This window comes from Chionomys nivalis, chromosome 18 (assembly GCF_950005125.1).
Source record: "Chionomys nivalis chromosome 18, mChiNiv1.1, whole genome shotgun sequence".
In the NCBI taxonomy this organism is placed as follows: Eukaryota; Metazoa; Chordata; class Mammalia; order Rodentia; family Cricetidae; genus Chionomys; species Chionomys nivalis.
In genome coordinates, this window is record NC_080103.1 from 20331600 (window position 1) to 20349849 (window position 18250).

At 44.2% G+C, this 18250-nt stretch overlaps 1 protein-coding gene across 2 annotated transcripts; it reads left to right on the forward strand.

Annotated features, from left to right (window-relative positions):
• Positions 1–13: 13 nt before the first annotated feature.
• On the forward strand, positions 14–17851 carry Ovgp1 (oviductal glycoprotein 1). 2 transcript variants are annotated; one of them, XM_057793348.1, is made up of 11 exons: positions 14–229; positions 5985–6014; positions 6394–6598; positions 7237–7293; positions 8699–8864; positions 9269–9393; positions 11031–11139; positions 11220–11405; positions 12948–13064; positions 15467–15602; positions 16503–17851. In XM_057793348.1, the coding sequence occupies exons 2-11, from the start codon at positions 5999–6001 to the stop codon at positions 17465–17467; spliced, it is 2082 nt and encodes a 693-aa protein (XP_057649331.1). In that variant the 5' UTR covers positions 14–229; positions 5985–5998; the 3' UTR covers positions 17468–17851. The 2 variants fall into 2 exon arrangements, with proteins under 2 accessions (XP_057649331.1, XP_057649330.1); XM_057793347.1 differs by lacking the exon at positions 14–229 and adding an exon at positions 5220–5453.
• Positions 17852–18250: the final 399 nt, after the last annotated feature.

Below are 18250 nucleotides of genomic sequence, written 5' to 3' on the forward strand. Positions count from 1 at the left end.
TGACTTGATTTGTTACAGAGAAATCTTTGTCATTTTTTTTTTCTACTTAAAGATTTCCTGAGGCCTGATGACCTCTGGGCACCTTCCTCTGAGATATGAAGTCTAAATGCTGTGTTTGTGGAGATTTGAGATCTGGTATGGGGACTCAGAAATGCTGAGAGGAGACATAAAGGCCTTCATTGTTGATCTTTCCCCACCTAAGCTGTTATTTTTTACCTGCTTCACTTAGGTGAGTCACCAGAGTGTCAGTCTTACTGCCCAGTGTCTGTTTTCCTCCATCCCCAACACAGCTAGTTAAAAAGAACTTAAACATGTATTTATACTTGCTATTGGTCTAGCCACTCCATTTAGAGTGTTGATAAATACTGCTTATATTGGAACTTAGGATTTGGTTATATACTTTGGAGCTTTAGGGGAAAAAAAAGTTATACTTTTCCAGTTTTAGGAAAAAACACATAAAGTGGTTTCCCCCAAAGAATATGGGCTTCCATTCTGTACTTGGTAGTCATGAGGCTCTGAGTAAAACACTTGGGAATATGCAGTCACAGTCAACCAGGGCTGGGACTGGGAGGGAGTATGGATTTCTATTAAGTTACAAGGAAAAAATCAGATGGGTAGGTGGACTTACTGTATGCTGCTTGTGTTTGTGGTCACCTAGGGAAGAAGAGCAGATAGTACATTTATATGGCTTGTTTCTTGGGCTTAAGACTGATGGTGGTGGGTGGGACTTTAAAGAAATAAGACTTAAAAAATGACACAAAAGAAGAGAAGTTTTTGAAGAACTGTTACTAGTCATTGTTTAGAAATGAAGAGTGGGGTGGATAAGAGCACGTTCTTATGCTCCAGAGAGCCTAAGTTTGATTCCCAGGCTCATGACCACCTTAACTCCACATCAGGTGCCTCTGGCCTGCACATAAAAGTCTTTTAGAAGTTTCCTTTTAGGCCTGTATTAATAAAAAGTAGTTCACATTGATTAATACTTGTCACAGATGTATGAACTCAGTCAAAGCCACAAATAATAACCAGCATAATTTTGAGTGATTGTATATTATCAGTAAAGAAGATAGTTCAAAATAAAAGATCTGGAAATAACCAGGACTATGGCTGGAGTTGCAGCAGGTCATTCATTGTCTGAAGAATTGTGCCAGTCCTGCAAGGCCCAGTGGCTGGGAACAATGGGGGCATTTTGCTTGTTGAAAAACAGTTTGATTTAGGTTAGTGTTACTGTTCAAATGTCTCAACACAAGTGACTGCTTTTCCTCAGCCACTGTTAAACTGCTGTCCCACTGTGGTCTGAGACAACCTGGAGTGCTGAGTTCTTGGGATGTGAAACACTGAAGGTCTGTATGGTCCTGGGTGACATCAGACATTACTGATTCTTTAGGTACCTCACTGTAGAACAGATGGTCCCAGGTTCTTTAGTAAAGAGCCATGTGGACATTTCTTGTGGCTCACTGTTACAGCTCAAAAATACCCAAACTCGGGCAGAAGATTGTGTAGTGGGTAAAAGTGCCATCATGTCTGACGGCCCGAGTTCAATCTCTGCTACCCACATGGTGAAAAGACTACTCAGCAAGTTGTCCTCTGCCCACCTCTCTGCACATAAAGAATGTGCCCAAAACTCAAACTGCTTTGGGCTTCTATAGCTTTAGCTTATAAGGAAGGGCAGGATATTGGGGAAGAGGCCTGTGTTCTAAAAGTCATCAGCTTCAGAGGACGTCATGACATCACTGTTTCTAGACAGGAGAGTAAAGATACTGGCTTTTGAAAGGTACTGGATTTGGACAGAATGAGTGATGTCCTGTATTTGTGTTTTGATTATTGTTTGCCTTAGCTTTGAGTTCACCAAATAAATGTGAATAGAAAAAGACAATATACTAATTTGCATGAGCGTGTGTGTATATTGTGAAGATTTGGAGCATGTAAACAAAGTCCATGTGTGGGAGAAGAGAAGAGAATTTGTATTTAGTCAGCCTTTTGTAGTGAGCAGCTTATTGCCAATGTGGATAATCCTGGGGGAAAACTCAGAACCCGTAAATTGCTTTTGTTTGGGAAAGCAAGCACTAGTCAGTGTCAGAAATTCTCTCCAGAACATCATCTCTAGTCTGCACAACTGTTGGGAAGTGAGCAAGGCAAGTAGACCACTGTTGAATATCCAAACATTTCCTTGTGAGGTTTTTCACGACTGTTGGGCTTTGGGCTTTTTTTGGAAGCATGGATATTTTAATCTTTACTGTGTGGTAATAATTCAAAAGCTCAGTAGTTGAGTTTAGTCCCTAACATGGTTCTGGTAGAAACCAGCCAATATCATTGGTTGAAAAGTCACTCATGATAACGGATTTCATTTCATTTGTCCCTGTGATGTTGAAGTGTCAGATTCTAGACAAGCATTTTATTGTAGAGGCATTGTTCTAAAAGAATTAAGAATTAGTTTTAAATGAAAAATGTCCACTTTGGTAGTAGTTCTCACTTGGATTCTCAGCATCGCAATGAAGGTTGGACCTGGGATACATTGTATGTCTACAAGCTAAATTATGTTCGGGTTCTACACACTACAATTTTTCATGACATTGGCAGGCTTAGAAACATTAAGCTGAGTATACCTGCTTTCCCTGGTTGTGCATCTTTTCATTCCTAAGGCAGATGGCTTAACTTTTGAATCTGAGGTACCTGTCATGAGTCCTTCAGTAAAGAACTTACATCAACAAAACAAAATAAGAAACAGTGCTTAACTTTTTAAATCCAGTTTTATATAAGTAGTGGCATACTCTCAAACGTGGAATAAAAGACTCAGGAGGTAGAGGCAGGAGGATCTGAGTTTGAGGCCAACCTGATCTACAAGAGCTAGTTCCAGGACAGGCTCTAAAGCTACAGAGAAATCCTGTCTCGAAACCCCCCCCCCCCAAAAAAAAAGGAACATGATCTATCTATGAAAACATTGCTTTATGTGATTAATGTACATTTTCCAATACAAGAAACATGAATATGAAGATTGAAGATAAAAGCCTGCATGCTTAACCAACAATACTGGAAAATAGCCTTCGCTTTAAAGATGAGGTAATTGGCTAGAAACTGAAATATGGACAATATTAAGAACTTTGTTCTTTCACACAACTGATTTACTTTAAACATACATCCTTCTGTAATTCCTCTACAAAAGTGTCAAAAGGTTTTAGTCAAATGCTTTGCTCAAGTGACTTCACATCCGTGTTCCTGCCTTCATCTCCATTAGTCTAATGAAATATGAGAGAGGTCATGCTGCTTTTGAAAATTCATCAGTTACCCAAGTATGATACATTAGTAACTATCTTTCCGCATAAGAATAGGCTAAGCACAAAGGAATACATTCTAAATGCCCGCGGGTGTTTCACGTGAACATTGGCTGGTTTGGTTTTAAAGCAAGAACTGACAGAATAAGATTGTGAACAAACAGATTGGTACAGCACACTGATAATTTAATTCTTATTTAATATGATTATCAACCACTGTGTATACAGGTTTTTGGCATGGTCACTCCTGAATTAGGCAGAGGTCATTGCTGGCAACCATTGTTCTGTCTTGTCTTCTCAGCATCATAGTTCCTCATGTGGAAGTGGAGAGATCAGGTACAACCTGTAGGCAAGCACATTACTCTGCCTGCAGCAGAGTGATTTGAAGGGCACAAATCTAGTGGGGCATCTCAGCCCTGCAGAAAGGCAGAAGTCACAGTGGAGGAAGGCTCAGAGATCAACATTCCTTAAGGTCTTAAAAGGGAATCATTAGAGCTTCAGGGCAAGATAGCCTGACAAGACTGAGGCCCCAGAAACCAACTGTAGTTCCAATAATTTATAGATTAGGTTGCAAAGTTGTAGAACCAATAACAAGAATATTCGTGTGCCATAGCACACGGGTAGTGACTGGAAAACGAAAGCATGGTCATTAGAGCTGAACTTCTGATTTAGGTTAACAGTAGCCCACGGAATGGAAGCTATGTGAAGCAAGGGACCCCAGGGATGATACAGTGCAGGAAGGAAGGGGCCCTGGAGTCTGTTTGATATTAAAGTCCATGCTTTCTCACTGCAATCATTGTTGCTTTCCAAACACACACTCCTGGTTTAAAAATTAAGAGTTTTGTCTTTATTTCATCTCATAAATGAAGGACAGATGTTCAGCAAACTTGACCACTGGGCACTGTGATTTCTCTGAATCCATTGCATTGAGAACAGCTTAGCGTCTATACATACACAGCAGCATCTGTCTCAGAGAGGGCACACAGTCTGAGACCATCTGGAACAGAGAAAGGGAAAGAAATCAGATGGATCAGAGCAACATTTCATGTACAGACTTAAAAAAAAACCTTTTGCATTGTTGTTGCATTTCTTTAAAATTGGCTCTCGGGTGTCCATAATCATATTCATATTCCTGAAGCTCAGGTCCCATTCTCATGGTTGCCTCATACACTTGCCCAAATATTGTCTTACAAAGTTTCAGGGTTCTTTTTGTTTTCCCCCTGAGAAAGTAATGGGTCTATCAACTCCAGGCCCATTTCCCATGAGGACAGCCAAGAGCTGCTGCTCAAGAGTGCTGTCCCCTACCATACCACATGCTGTCCCCTCCTGACCACGTTTCATGTCAGCCAGCAACAAAAGGTCAGAGGAAAAGGATAATTCTTCAGGCTGGCTGCACATTAGACACTGGGTCTGAACTCCTTGTATTATGCAGAGAACACGCTGTTTTCGTGTGTTTACTCCGCCTGTTGACATGAGCTGTCTGGCGAGTGTCAGTATGAGTTTGAGCATCCTGCTCTTTTGCCCAACTTCCTAATAACGTCTGTAGTTAACTAAGCTTTTAGTTTATGCAAACCACAATTTCCACACTATCACTTCCATCCCAATATATTCCTGGGAGGTAAGAATGAGCTATTTACTTCAGGGAAAACAGGTTTTTCTTTGTGTGTGGAAACTTCAGGGGCTCAGTAATTCATCCAAAACTATAACGCTTCTAAATGGTATAACAGGGATTGCTACCTTGGCCCTTAAGTCTGAATCCAAACTGAGGCTTTGAGGCTTCATGATACGCTGCTTTCCTGATAATCTTTGTGGACATATCCCATCATGCAATGTTTCTCCTCCACCTCAGCTGTGGGAAACGGAATACCAGCAATTGGGGCCAGCCAGACAAGGCTCAGGATCACTGCCCTTGTCTTTGTTATAGCCTGTGGTGAACACTGACTCTCTGATCTTGTCAGGCCAGAGATATGGCTTCGTTGGCCCTGAGAACTCTGGCTATTCTGAAGAGGGAGTACAAGTATTTCTGAGGTCATTGTGACTCTTGAGTCATCGTTTCTGGCATGGCACGTATGAGTAGCTGGGCTCTCCCCATGCTGCACATAGGCCAACTCCTATTAAAGGGTCCTGAGCTCCATCTCCGTAGCTGCCAGACAGTTGAGATGGGGAGGCTGCTGCTGTTGGCTGGTGAGTATGGCGGATCCTAGCAATGCCACAAAGTTCAGGAGATGCCAGTTTGTCATTTCTCTGGTGCCCAGTAGAGCAGTCCGGGACTCGGAGAGTCTGGATTAACAAATATGAGATAAGACATAACAAAGAGTCAGAGGCACTAAATGGGGAAGAGCCAGAGAAGCAGGTCTCCAACCAAGTTGTTTTCTTGCTTGGGCTTCCTCTTGGACCAGTTTATTCAGAATTTCTGAGAAGAGGGCTTTGATTTATAGCCAGAAGTGAGAACCGCTGGCTGAGCGCTTTAGCAGGACTTCTGCCATCGACCCTATGCAGAGTGTGTGCAGGTACATGGTGATAGCTACTAGGAAAGGGGCTTAGACTAGCTCCACTATTAACTAGGAAGGAGAGGAAACCAGTGACTGATGTGCGCCACCATCGGTGCATCTGCATGTGTACATGGTGTTGAGCTGGAGGGGTCACTTGCATATCGGAGGGTGTGCAGGGGCATGCCACAGTGCGTGTGTACATGAATTTCTTCATTTCCTGCAGGGCTGGTTCTTCTGATGAAACACAGTGATGGTAAGGAAACCACCTTCTCTCCTCCATAGCCAAGGAGATTCTCTGGCTAGGAAATCTCCCTTCAGTGTTTCCTGGACCCTACCTGACTTGGCTCCTTGGTCAGAGGTTATTAAATCCAATGGAATTCAGCACAGGATGCTGGTCACTTGCTGTTTGTATGGCTCAATAGGTCCCCAGATCTAGACTAATAAGGGCTTCTCTCTTCTTCCAGCAGCGAAGACAAGAGTTTTAGGGGCATGTGGAGGAGGTGTTGATGTATGTGGGTGGGATGGAAACTGTTACAGTGGCCTGGTCCCTTTGGCTGTGCTTTCTCTACCCTCCAGAAGCCGAGCTCCCTCCTTGCCCCATACTCTTTGCTAATACTTGCTGTCCTTGCCAGGTACTGCCTACAAGCTGGTGTGTTATTTCACCAACTGGGCTCACAGTCGGCCAGGCCCTGCCTCCATCTTGCCCCGTGACCTGGACCCCTTTCTTTGTACACACCTGATATTTGCCTTTGCCTCAATGAGCAACAATCAGATTGTTGCCAAAAATCTCCAGGATGAGAACGTTCTCTACCCAGAGTTCAACAAACTCAAGGAGAGGTATGTTAGATGTGCTGCTGGGGTCTCAGATTTGAGAGCTAGAGGAAATTTCAGCCCATTTCTCTTACTAACATTAAGCTTTTCTGGTCTTTCTAATCCTACCTTTCTCTCAAGTGGGGATCTGAGCATTAACTAAGAGCTCTCTGTTGACCAGCCCCCTGAGCTGCTTCTTGCCTTGATGACTTGGTAGTTAGTGTCGCCTGTCCGTGGATGGCTTCACACTCCTCCTGGTAAACCCTGGCTCCCCCTTTGAGGGGTTAGGTGCTTCAAAGAGGCGTGGGGTGCTTGCCTATGTGTTTGCTGTTGCATTTCAGTCAAAGGCACATTGTCATTGCTCAGTGAATGGGAAGATGAGTGACGAGAGATTTTTAGATTCTTTTCTGAAAATGTTATTGGGAAGTGAGGGAGCTTGGGGTGCTTTGTAGTCTTGCTGCACAGGGCTGTAAGGGTCTTTGGAGTGATTATTCATCTCCATTTCCTTTATTTCTGTGGTCTCCTCCACATGCCCTCTCCTATTCTTCTCATGTCCCCTTCTCCATTTCCCATTGTTTTCCCGATGCCCAGAAGAAAGAAGAGCAGTGACCTCTGCCACCCCTAGAGTAAGGACCTACTTACCCCCTTCTCCCCCCACATCCCAGGAACAGGGCCCTGAAAACACTGCTGTCCATCGGAGGCTGGAACTTCGGCACATCACGGTGAGCTGCTCTGCCACTGTCTTCTCTCTGGGAGGTAGAGCAAGATGAGCTGGAAGTGAGAATAATGGTGTGTGTATATGTGTGTGTGTATGTGCGTGTGTGAGTGTGTGTCTGAAAGCCAGCTTGGATATGAGAAGAGGGGCGGGGAACATGACAGACAATATGGATAATATGGTACATTAACACTGGGAGTGCGGCCAAGTGGTAGAGAACATGACCACGATAAGACAAGACCCTGGGTCTGACCCTTGGTACCATCTGAAAATATACCCAAAACAAACCAAACAAAACCAAACAAAACAAAACACAAGACCACTTGGAGATACAAATCCATAGGAAAATATGCCAAGGAGTATAGGCATCAGATGTGAAACTTAGGACCGGAAATGAGCGACAGGTAAATTGGGACACCCACAAATAAATCTTTAATTACCTTTGTTGGAGACAGCACCTTTATTTCTGAAGAAAGTTTTATATAGGACAGGAAGAGCAACCCCCAAACCTCACAGGCCCTGGGCTTTTCCCACTCTGTGCATGGAGCTGGCTGTGTTAGCGATAAAGAAGCAACCCAGGATATGCTGGTACAATTGCAGGGACTCACAGCACGCATCCTTCAGCATCCTTCACGCAGTGGCCAATTTTGTTAGTGACCCCATCCAAGATACAATAGGGAAATGACAAACTACCTTCATATTCTCAGAAGGAAAGTTTCCTTGCTTCCTAGCTAAGGTCTGGGGGCAGAGCCTGCCTTTCAGCCTTGGAGAGAGACCTAATAATCTGGGACCCCCAGGTAGGATGGAGGATTCCAGGTGTGAGGTGTTTAGCAACTAGCTCTGTCCAACCCCAGGCCTCATCTCTGTTTCTTTGACTTGCTGTGAGCCTAAAGTCAAATGAGATGCCACATGTATTTATGTATTCATGTATGCATGCATGTATATATGTATGTATGAATGATGTCTTGTGAAATGGCTGTATTTTAAATTATTAGGAAAAGAAAGCAAGAGTCACAAGTATTAAGGAACTTGTAAGGTTTCTTCCAGGTGTCCTTGCCCCTCACGAGGGCCCAGCTGAGTGGTGACTGATAGACAATGGAGCCCAGGGCCATTTATTTCTAGGTCTACTTATTTTATAATCACTTTATTTTATTTTCACAAGGTTAATCTGGATTTGCTTCAAGTTCAGCTCTGATAAACAAGAATTACTCTTGAGTGTTTTGCTATGGAAATGAAAACAAACAAAAAAATCAAATAAAGACAAAGAATAAAAGGGCCAAGGGTGGGAGTTCTTCTTGAGACCACTTTGCCTCTTGTGACAATTTAAGTCATGAGATGGGAACATTTCTAGGGGCTCAGAGATCACTGATTTTGAGGACAGTGTTCTTTGCCTTACCCTGGTCTCCCTGCAGGTTCACCTCTATGCTATCCACAATTGCCAGCCGTGAGGAGTTTATTGATTCAGTGATATCCTTCCTGAGAACACATGGCTTTGATGGGCTTGATCTCTTCTTCTTGTACCCTGGACTACGAGGCAGTCCCGCAAATGACCGGTGGAATTTTCTCTTCTTAGTTGAAGTAAGGCCAATAAGAAAATGGTTTTACTTTTCATTTGGGGTCATAAGTTTGGGGCAGAGGAAAGGAACAGAATATTCTTCTACAGACATTCCCTGGGCATGCTGCATTACACTGTTGTGGAGCGGTTGCCCTGTGGCTGTTTCTGTCTCCCTCTGGATCTTGCCCCAGCTCTGTAGCCTAAGGGACACTTTCTCTCTGGAGTTTCCTGGCCTTGTTCCCAGTCTGCTCTCTTTCTCTGTGTTAACTCAAGTATCATGCTGGTATGCTGTCTGTCTTCACATAGCCTGTGTTCTCTTTCTGAACCAGGCCTGGCTTAAAGAGTATAAAAAAAATTTCTGCATGTGGCCTCTCTCTCTCTCTCTCTCTCTCTCTCTCTCTCTCTCTCTCTCTCCCTCCCTCCTTAGGAGCTCCAGTTTGCCTTTGAGAAGGAGGCACTGCTTACCCAGCGCCCAAGGCTGCTGCTGTCGGCTGCTGTCTCTGGTATTCCATACATCATTCAGACGTCTTATGATGTGCGCTTTTTAGGAAGGTGAGTGGATGTTGCTCCAAAGTGGCTAGAGGACTGTCCGAGCCTCTATTTGCTGTTCCCATGCTGGTAAGGTTCTGGGGTAAGCTGAGGAGTAGAGTGAGGAGCTAATGAGGTGAGGATAGGAGTGATATGCTACCCATCCCTGGGCTTTTATCCAAAAACTCAGAACTGGGTTTTGTACTACTGACTTATAACACCATTACCAAAGGCAGAGTCTTCTTCAGGGCCCATTGCTGGAACGCATAGATGGAGAACGCCATGGGCCCGGCCTCTTCCTCCCCCTGAGCACATGAATAGACATATAACATGCAATCGACGATAGTGTCAGAGGGCAGGTGAGTAGCATGCAATGCCATGGAAAGCAACACAGGAATGCCTAGCCGGACTCACATTTCAGAGGAGATATTTTTGCAAAAGTTAAAAAAGCAGACAAAAATAGGTAGGTTATAAATCTTTCTAGACATGCTGGCTCTGAACTCATTTTCTTGACTCACAATGAAGTATTAAAGATAAAGAAACCAAGGTTCATGCGGAGAAAGAGAGGACATGCTGCCCCTGTGTAATCGCAGGAGGGAGGGTGTTTTCATGTGGGAGGAAAAGAGAGACCCAACAGGGAAGAAAGCTTATTAATGCTCATTGTGTTGCCAGGTAACAATGAGAGAGTGCTGCCTTTACCTAACTGGGTGACTTTCAAAAAATTTGTTAATATGAGTTCCCAATGATTTACCTTTAAACTGTAAAATGTGTAAAATGTTGGTTGCATATGATATTATAGACTCAGCTGTAATCACAGCATCAGGGAGGTAGAGGAAGGACGATCACGAGTTTGAGATCAGCGTGGGTTGCATAGTCAGTTCTAGACCAGCATGGGTTATATAATAAGACAGTGCCAGCTGGGCGGTGGTGGCACATGCCTTTAATCCCAGTACTCCGGAGGCAGAGATAGGTGGATCTCTGTGAGTTCGAGGTCAGCCTGGTCTACAAGAGCCAGTACCAGGTCAGGATAGGCTCCAAAAACTACAGAGAAAACCTGTCTCAAAACAAACAAACAAACAAACAAACAAAAAACTCCAAAAAACCAAACCAAACAAAACAAGAAGGACACTGCCATGAAAGACAGACAGATAGACAGGCAAGCAGACAGACAGAGAGGGCAAGTCTATTTATGACATTCACCAGATTAAATTAGACAACCAGCATAAACCCTTACATTCTGGCACGATACATACTCAGGTAACATTCGGCCATTATGATTATGAAAGCATTCTGGGAGAGTGGGCATCAGCGGTTCTTTGGCATACATCTGTTTTCCTCCTATGGGACGGCACTGTGGTTCGATTCCTGACAGTTTATTCAAACCTCTGCCCGCACTCTGTCAGGCCTTCATGTCTTCACTACCTTGTCTGAGCTCTTTCCACCTCCACATATCCTCCCAAGATGCACAGCGCTTGGTGTGCATCTATCCCTAGCCAGCAATTCATTACATCCCAAGGTGCCTTGCTGACCCTGGGCAGGTCCGCCAGAGCAAAAAGCTTTGATGGTTGACTTACAGCTGTTTAGTTGAATAGTGCTGTGATGATCTGAACTGGGTAGTTTACTTAGTCTGACGTCCATATCTGCTCCTCTGTTCCTCACAGACGTCTGGATTTCATTAGTGTCTTGTCTTATGACTTACACGGAAGTTGGGAAAAGTTTACAGGACACAACAGTCCTCTGTTCTCTCTTCCTGAAGACTCCAAATCTTCGGTAAGGGAAGACCTCAGGTGATCTAGATTTTCGTCCTTGAGCCCAGGCAGCTGGTGAGTTTATCTTCTTTCCACCTACAGGCATATGCTATGAATTACTGGAGAAATCTTGGGGCACCCGCAGAGAAACTACTCATGGGCTTCCCCACCTATGGACGTACCTTTCACCTCCTCAGCGCATCTAAGAATGGACTGCAGGCTGCCTCCACGGGACCAGCATCTCCTGGGAAGTACACCAAGCAGGCTGGCTTCCTGGCTTACTATGAGGTGATGGGATTAGAGACCTCGGTCTAGTAGTTGGGGCTTCTCCCTCAGGCTGGGGCAAGAGCTAGTGCAAGAGCTGCGGTGCGTGAGAGCATGAGCGCTAGACACAGGGCAGAGAGACAGTTTTTTTTTTTTTCAGACAAGGGAAATTCACTGAAAAATTTTTCTCAGTTGGGGTTGTGCAGTCCTTTGTGAGAGGTAAGAGGCCAGGGAGAATATGGATGGAAAGGAAAATCTTAAATGTTAAATAGGTAAATTGGCCTATGGCCTAAATAAAGTGCAGGCCTTTTAAATAGACACACACACACTCACTTACTAACGCACACACACACACACATAAGCACACACGTACACAAGAATTTTGGGGCTAAGTAGAGGACAGCAGGGTGCCAGTTGAAGAGTTATCCCCTCCTTTAGGGAGGGGTGGAGCTGCTGCATGGGCCTCTAAGCTCTGCTCCCCATTGGATCACTGGAACTATTTTCCTGATAATTTTATGAAACATGGCTGTGCATGATAACACAGTTGAAAGAATGTTTTTTGAGGGCATGATAGATTATGGAAACTTCAGCACACAAAACCTTTAAAGTACGACCAACCGAACAACCAAACAACTTCACCACCACCACCACCAACAACAACCAAAAAATCCTCACGAAGTATGACTTAGATGTTAACTTCTGTAGCAGAACTTGAATACCTATATGTCTCTGCAACATTCGGTTTCTAGCACAATGCTGGGATTTCAATGGCACTCAAGAGTGTGGTGGGTTCTAACAACCTAGTCTACTCTGCCTTTAAGAGCATTAATAGTAATAGTAAGATAGCTGCCTAGATGGGGCAGCTGGTTCTGAGCTTTAAGCAACACAAGAGAAACTTGTTTCTGAAGACAGCAGAACAGATGCAGTCCTGGTCACTGGTCAGGTTTATTTGTCTTAGTGTTGTGGCACTGGTGTTATTTACCAAATCCTGACTTACTTTGTTTCTGGTGAATGTCAGTCATTTTTCTACCTTCTTTCTTTCTTTCTTTCTTTCTTTCTTTCTTTCTTTCTTTCTTTCTTTCTTTCTTTCTTTCTTTCTTTCCTTCTTCTTCTTCTTCTTCTTCTTCTTCTTCTTCTTCTTCTTCTTCTTCTTCTTCTTCTTCTTCTTCTTCTTCTTCTTCTCCTTCTCCTTCTCCTTCTCCTTCTCCTCCTCCTCCTCCTCCTCCTCCTCCTCCTCCTCCTCCTCCTCCTCCTCCTCCTCCTCCTCCTTCTCCCCTTCCTTCCTTCCTTCCTTCCTTCCTTCCTTCCTTCCTTCCTTCCTTCCTTCCTTCCTTCCTTCCTTCCTTCCTTTCTTTCTTTTTTTTGTGTAAACCATGGACACTAGAGGAAGGGCCATGTAACAGAAGGGACATAGTCAGTATGTAGAGGAAACCCTCTGTGAACAGTTTGCTCGCTCCCTCCCTAGGAAAGGTTTCCCCTGGATCCTTTCTCCTGACAAGAAGCAACTGAGTCTCCTGGTGCTTCTCTTGAAGGCATTTCATGGATCTTACTGTGTCCTCCTGGCAGGTCTGTTCCTTCATCCAGAGCGCAGAAAAGCACTGGATTGATTATCAATATGTCCCCTATGCCTACCAGGGGCAGGAGTGGGTTGGCTACGATGACGCCATCAGCTTCAGTTACAAGGTGAGACGCTTGTTCTTTCCTGTTCCAGCAATCAGATTCTCATTCGCTTTGATGGGACTCTCCTGTATACTGTGTGCGTATGCGCATGTGCACATGTGTGCAGACAGGGTTCATAGTACACCAGGCATCCATGGATGTTACTGATAGGTGTCAGGAATGAGGAAGGGCTTCCCGAGGGAGGAGGGGCAGGAAGAAATGATGAATTTTGAGCGACATCTTCTCACAGGTTTAAAGTAGAATTGGGGTGAGGCAGGATATTTCTATGAAGAGTCTAAAATACGGGTGAGAGTTTAATCCTTCACAGGGAGTATGTGGCTTGGTGTATGACTTTCAGTTTGGAAGCTTGGAGCCATTATTGAGACATAACTACTTCTCCCAGAGCCACTTGCCTGTGCTCAAAGCCCTCCCCTCCCTCATCACCACCCCAGTGTTGACACAGAAACAGACTGGACTGTTCATTCCAGTGGAGAGGGAAGCCAGGCAGTTTAGCCCTTCTGTCTAAGCTCCAAATTTCACAATGTCCAGCCTGCTCTGTGGTCCAAACCTCATGCACAGCCAGGAGAAGCATCAGTTTGTCACAGTGCCTTAAAGTTTTCTAGACTGGTTTATTTTATGGATATGAATGTTTTTCCTGCTTGTATGTGTGTGTACCATTAGCATGGTTAGTCCTCTTGACGGTTAGGAGAGGGTGTTGTTTTCCCTGAAACTGGAATTACAGATGATCATGAGCCACTGTGTATGTGTTGGGACGCAAACCTGGGTCCTCTGTAAGAGCCGTAAGTGGTCTTAAGATTTGAACTATCTCTCCAGCTCCTCACACTAGGCAATGAAGAGAGGACATTTATGACTATAATCTGCATTGAACTCTAGCCTCTACTTCTCATTAGCTATGGAATCTTAGAAATTTCATATGACTCTTATCTTCCTTGGCCACCTTAATCAAGAAAAATAAATAATATTGCCAATATTTTTAGGCCTGAAAGAATACCTATATACTACAACGTGAATAAGTTTTTGAAGCTATTATGCTAAGTAGAATAATCAGTCAAAAGAAAACTCATAAATTCTGTATGATTCCACTTATTGTGCTTAGTATTTAAAGGGGCAAACCCACAGAGCAGGGGGACTAGGGTAGGGAGCCAATTCAGGATGTGGTTCTGGCTTCTCATTTCACTATGAATAGTTTGTTCCCTGGTCCAAGGAAACTTATAGCTTGTAGGTAGGATATGCTTCTAGAACCCTTAGAGCTTCAAACTAATAGTCACTCTTCACCTCCTTTCTTGTATTTTACATTTCTGGAAAATAAATCTCACAAAAGAGCAAAATGACTCAGCAATGTCACACATATATTTAAATAGGATAGAATCTTTGGGGACATGTTTGTTTGTTTCTACCAGAAAACACCAGCAAAATAACAACAGGTCCAGAATTTGAGTGCAAATACTGCCATTTAGTTATAGCTAAACTTTAAAAGTCATGGAGGATAGCCTTTTAATCTTCACATCTGTATAAAGGGCGCACAGTATCTGTTTCATGGTTACTTTTCAACAGCACTGTAACATTAAAAATGTGGAAGATTTTAAAAGATAAAATGATCTCGTAGTTCAGTTTGATGGTGACGATGGTAGCAGGCGAGGGATATGGAAACAGTAGCTAACATCAGGAAACGTTAGCTCTGTGCCTGCTAAAGTGAAGGAGTATTCCTACCTACATAAATCATAAGGCTTACCATTTTATCTATTGTTTAATGGTGGGGGTGTTGAGACAGGGTCACATGTAGGCACTCACTTGTAACCATGACTAGATTTGAACTTCTGCTTTCCTGCTGCTGAGTGCTGAGATTCCAAGCACAAACCGGCATGTCTTCCCTGCATTTTAGCCATGTTGAAACCCACAAGTCAGTGCCATTAAATGTGCTCACATGTCGTTTAACTCTCTTACTGTTCGTCTTTACAGCCCCTCCATCTTCCCCAATTCAAACCCTGAACCCATAAACATTAACTCCCTTCCTCCCCCTCCACAGCACCTGGCAATGACTAGTGTACTTCTTGCCTCTGTAGGTTCGACCGCTTTAAATACTTAGCACAATATGTGAAATCATATAGATTTCATCATTTTTCTTTTATCTGATTATTTTACTTAGTATATAGTATCTTCAAAACATGTTCATGTTGTAGTATGTAGTCATTCTTTTGGTCTTGGAAATATTATTTTTCTTGAATGAGGTGATCAAGGAAGAAAAGAGTCATATAAAAATTTAAGATTCCATAGCTAATGAGAAATAGAGGTGATTCTTTTTATAAACATCCTCCTTCATTGCCTTCTGCAGATTTGCTCATCTTCTGTTCTTCCCCCTATACCCAGACTGGAGGGTGGTTAGTAACTGATTGTTACTTTTGCAGGCAATGTTCGTGAAAAAGGAACATTTTGGGGGTGCCATGGTGTGGACACTGGATATGGATGACGTCAGTGGCACTTTCTGTGGCAATGGCCCTTTCCCCCTTGTCCATATATTGAATGAGCTCTTGGTACAGACAGGTAAGTAACTAGGACCAGGAAGGCAGGGTTCGAAGTGGCAGACCAGACACTGGAGGGTCTATTCTGCTGGGTGTAACTCCTTTGACATGACATTGAGGGAAGACAGCAAACTTTAATATCAACCAAATTTGACCTCTTTGATCTTTCTTTGCCTTATCTGAAAGTGAGATAATCCCAGACGCAGGGCATTTTGACAAACTAAATGAGCTAACGGCCGAACAGCATATTGTTTCCTAGTTAATGTTCATTTCTGTTTTTTCTTCTCATTTCTTGAACAAGGGGACTAGAAAAGGTGTACACACACACACACACACACACACACACACACCTTTTGATAGTAACAGCTACACTGGCAGTTGGGACATCGAATGTAAGAGCTGCATTCCCTTAGAGATTCAGGGCTGAAGCTCAGCCAGGCCAAGCACTTACACGGGTTCTAATCTAAGGTTTACCACTTGTGGTCTGGAGTCTCCAGGCCTCAGCTTTGTTTCTGACACCTCCTCCAGTGTGGCTATGGACGGCCTCTCTTCGAGGTGTTCTAACGACAAATTAGGCCTTGAACAATGGGTCTGGCTAGAGGTACCCAGAGAGGTTAAAGTGAGGGTATAAACAAAGGGACCTAAGAGCCTCCATGAATTAGCCACCAGAAATGCAGCAAATTCACAGAAGGCCCAGTTTGGGTTTATGCTAACACTTCAGAGTAAGGGAACAGATCTTCAGTGTGCTGGGATTTTTATCTTTTCCCTCTGGGAAGTAAATCTTGAAATTCTTCAATGCTGGATTTTTGGGTCAGATTTTTCAGCTTTGGAGTGGCTTTAGAGTTGTTGGGAGTTGATAAAGGAAAGGAGAGGTGGAAATCTTACCTTTTTTTTTTTTTTTTTTTTGATAATTTTTCTCCAGAGTTCAACTCAACCCCTTTGCCACGATTTTGGTTTACATTGCCTGTGAATACCTCAGGACCTGGCTCTGAGAGTCTGCCTGTGACAGAGGAGTTGACCACTGATGCTGTAAAGATTCTGCCGCCAGGAGGAGAGGCTATGGCTGCTGAGGGTCCCGGAAAGTATGAAAATGTGACTACAATCCCTAATGGTGGATTCGTGACCCCTGGGAGAACAATGTCTCCTGCAACACATACTGTAGGAAGTAACACCATGGCTCCTTGGGCAAATGCTACAACCTCACTGGGCCTTCTGTCTGAGACCACCACTGAGATGACAGTGATAGTCCAGACACAGATACCAGGGGGAGAGACCACGGTCACAGTGGACAATCAGTCTGTGACCCCTGGGGGAGAGACCACGGCCACAGTGGGCAATCAGTCTGTGACCCCTAGGGGAGAGACCACGGTCACAGTGTGCAATCAGTCTGTGACCCCTAGGGGAGAGACCACTGTCACAGTGGGCAATCAGTCTGTGACCCCTAAGGGAGAGACCATGGTCACAGTGGGCAGTCAGTCTGTGACCCTTGGGGGAGAGACTACGGTCACAGTGGGCAATCAGTCTGTGACCCCTGGGGGAGAGACCATGGCTACAGTGGGCAATCAGTCTGTGACCCCTAGGGGAGAGACCACGGCCACAGTGGGCAATCAGTCTGTGACCCCTGGGGGAGAGACCACGGCCACAGTGCACAATCAGTCTGTGACCCTTGGGGGAGAGACCACAGCCACAGTGGGCAATCAGTCTGTGACCCCTGGGGGAGAGACCATGGCCACAGTGGGTAATCATTCTGTGACCCTTGGGGGAGAGACCACGGCCACAGTGGGCAATCAGTCTGTGACCTCTGCGGAGATGGTTACAACTCTTGCCTATCTTCAGACTATGACTCCCATAGAGGAGGAAACTTCTAGGAAGAAAGGGTCACCTTGAAAGGGTCACTGTTCCCCCTAGAGAGATGTCAGTTACCCCCAATGGGCAGAATACATCTCTAGAGTGGGGGAATTTGATTACTGAGGTGGAAACGTACTCCCAGCATGGGTGAACTGGTCCTTGCATAGAAGTGGAGAACAGGATGCTGCCCTCCGGCTCCATCGTCCTGTCCCCTGGATATGCTCATTTCTCTTTTGAAAATGGATTCACTCTTTACTGATGGAAACTCTCCTTTGTCAACTCAACAACTCTTCTAACGAATCTCTCTCTTAAGAAAAAGAAAATTCAGGACACATTGTTATGGATCAATGAACTCTCTTGGTGGCAAATCCTAGGGGAAAACCCTTGCTTTTTCTTCTATATGATATGACAGAAGCCACTTCAGGCTGCCACCCATGAGCATTTTGTGGGGCTAAGCTGGCATCAAAGCCACCATAGGGCAATTTCCTTTCTGTCGAATAAACTGGAAGCATGAGAATCTTCCTGTGGTCCCTCCATTTATTTTATTTTTCTTTATGTTTTATGTGTGTGTGCCCCACACATTCATGTGCCTGTGGAGGCCAGAAGAGGGCATTGACTTCTTGGAATCAAAGTTCTAGGCGGTTCTGAATTGCCTGGCATGGGTGCTACAAACCCAATTCTTGGGCTGTACAAGAGCAGCAAGTACTTTTAATTTTGGAGTGATTTCTGCAGCTCACGCTGAGATTCTTAAAATGTTGTCAACAATCCAATTGTCAGCTTCTTTCTTTCAAGGTGAATTCCCTCCATTGCTGGTTTCGGAAA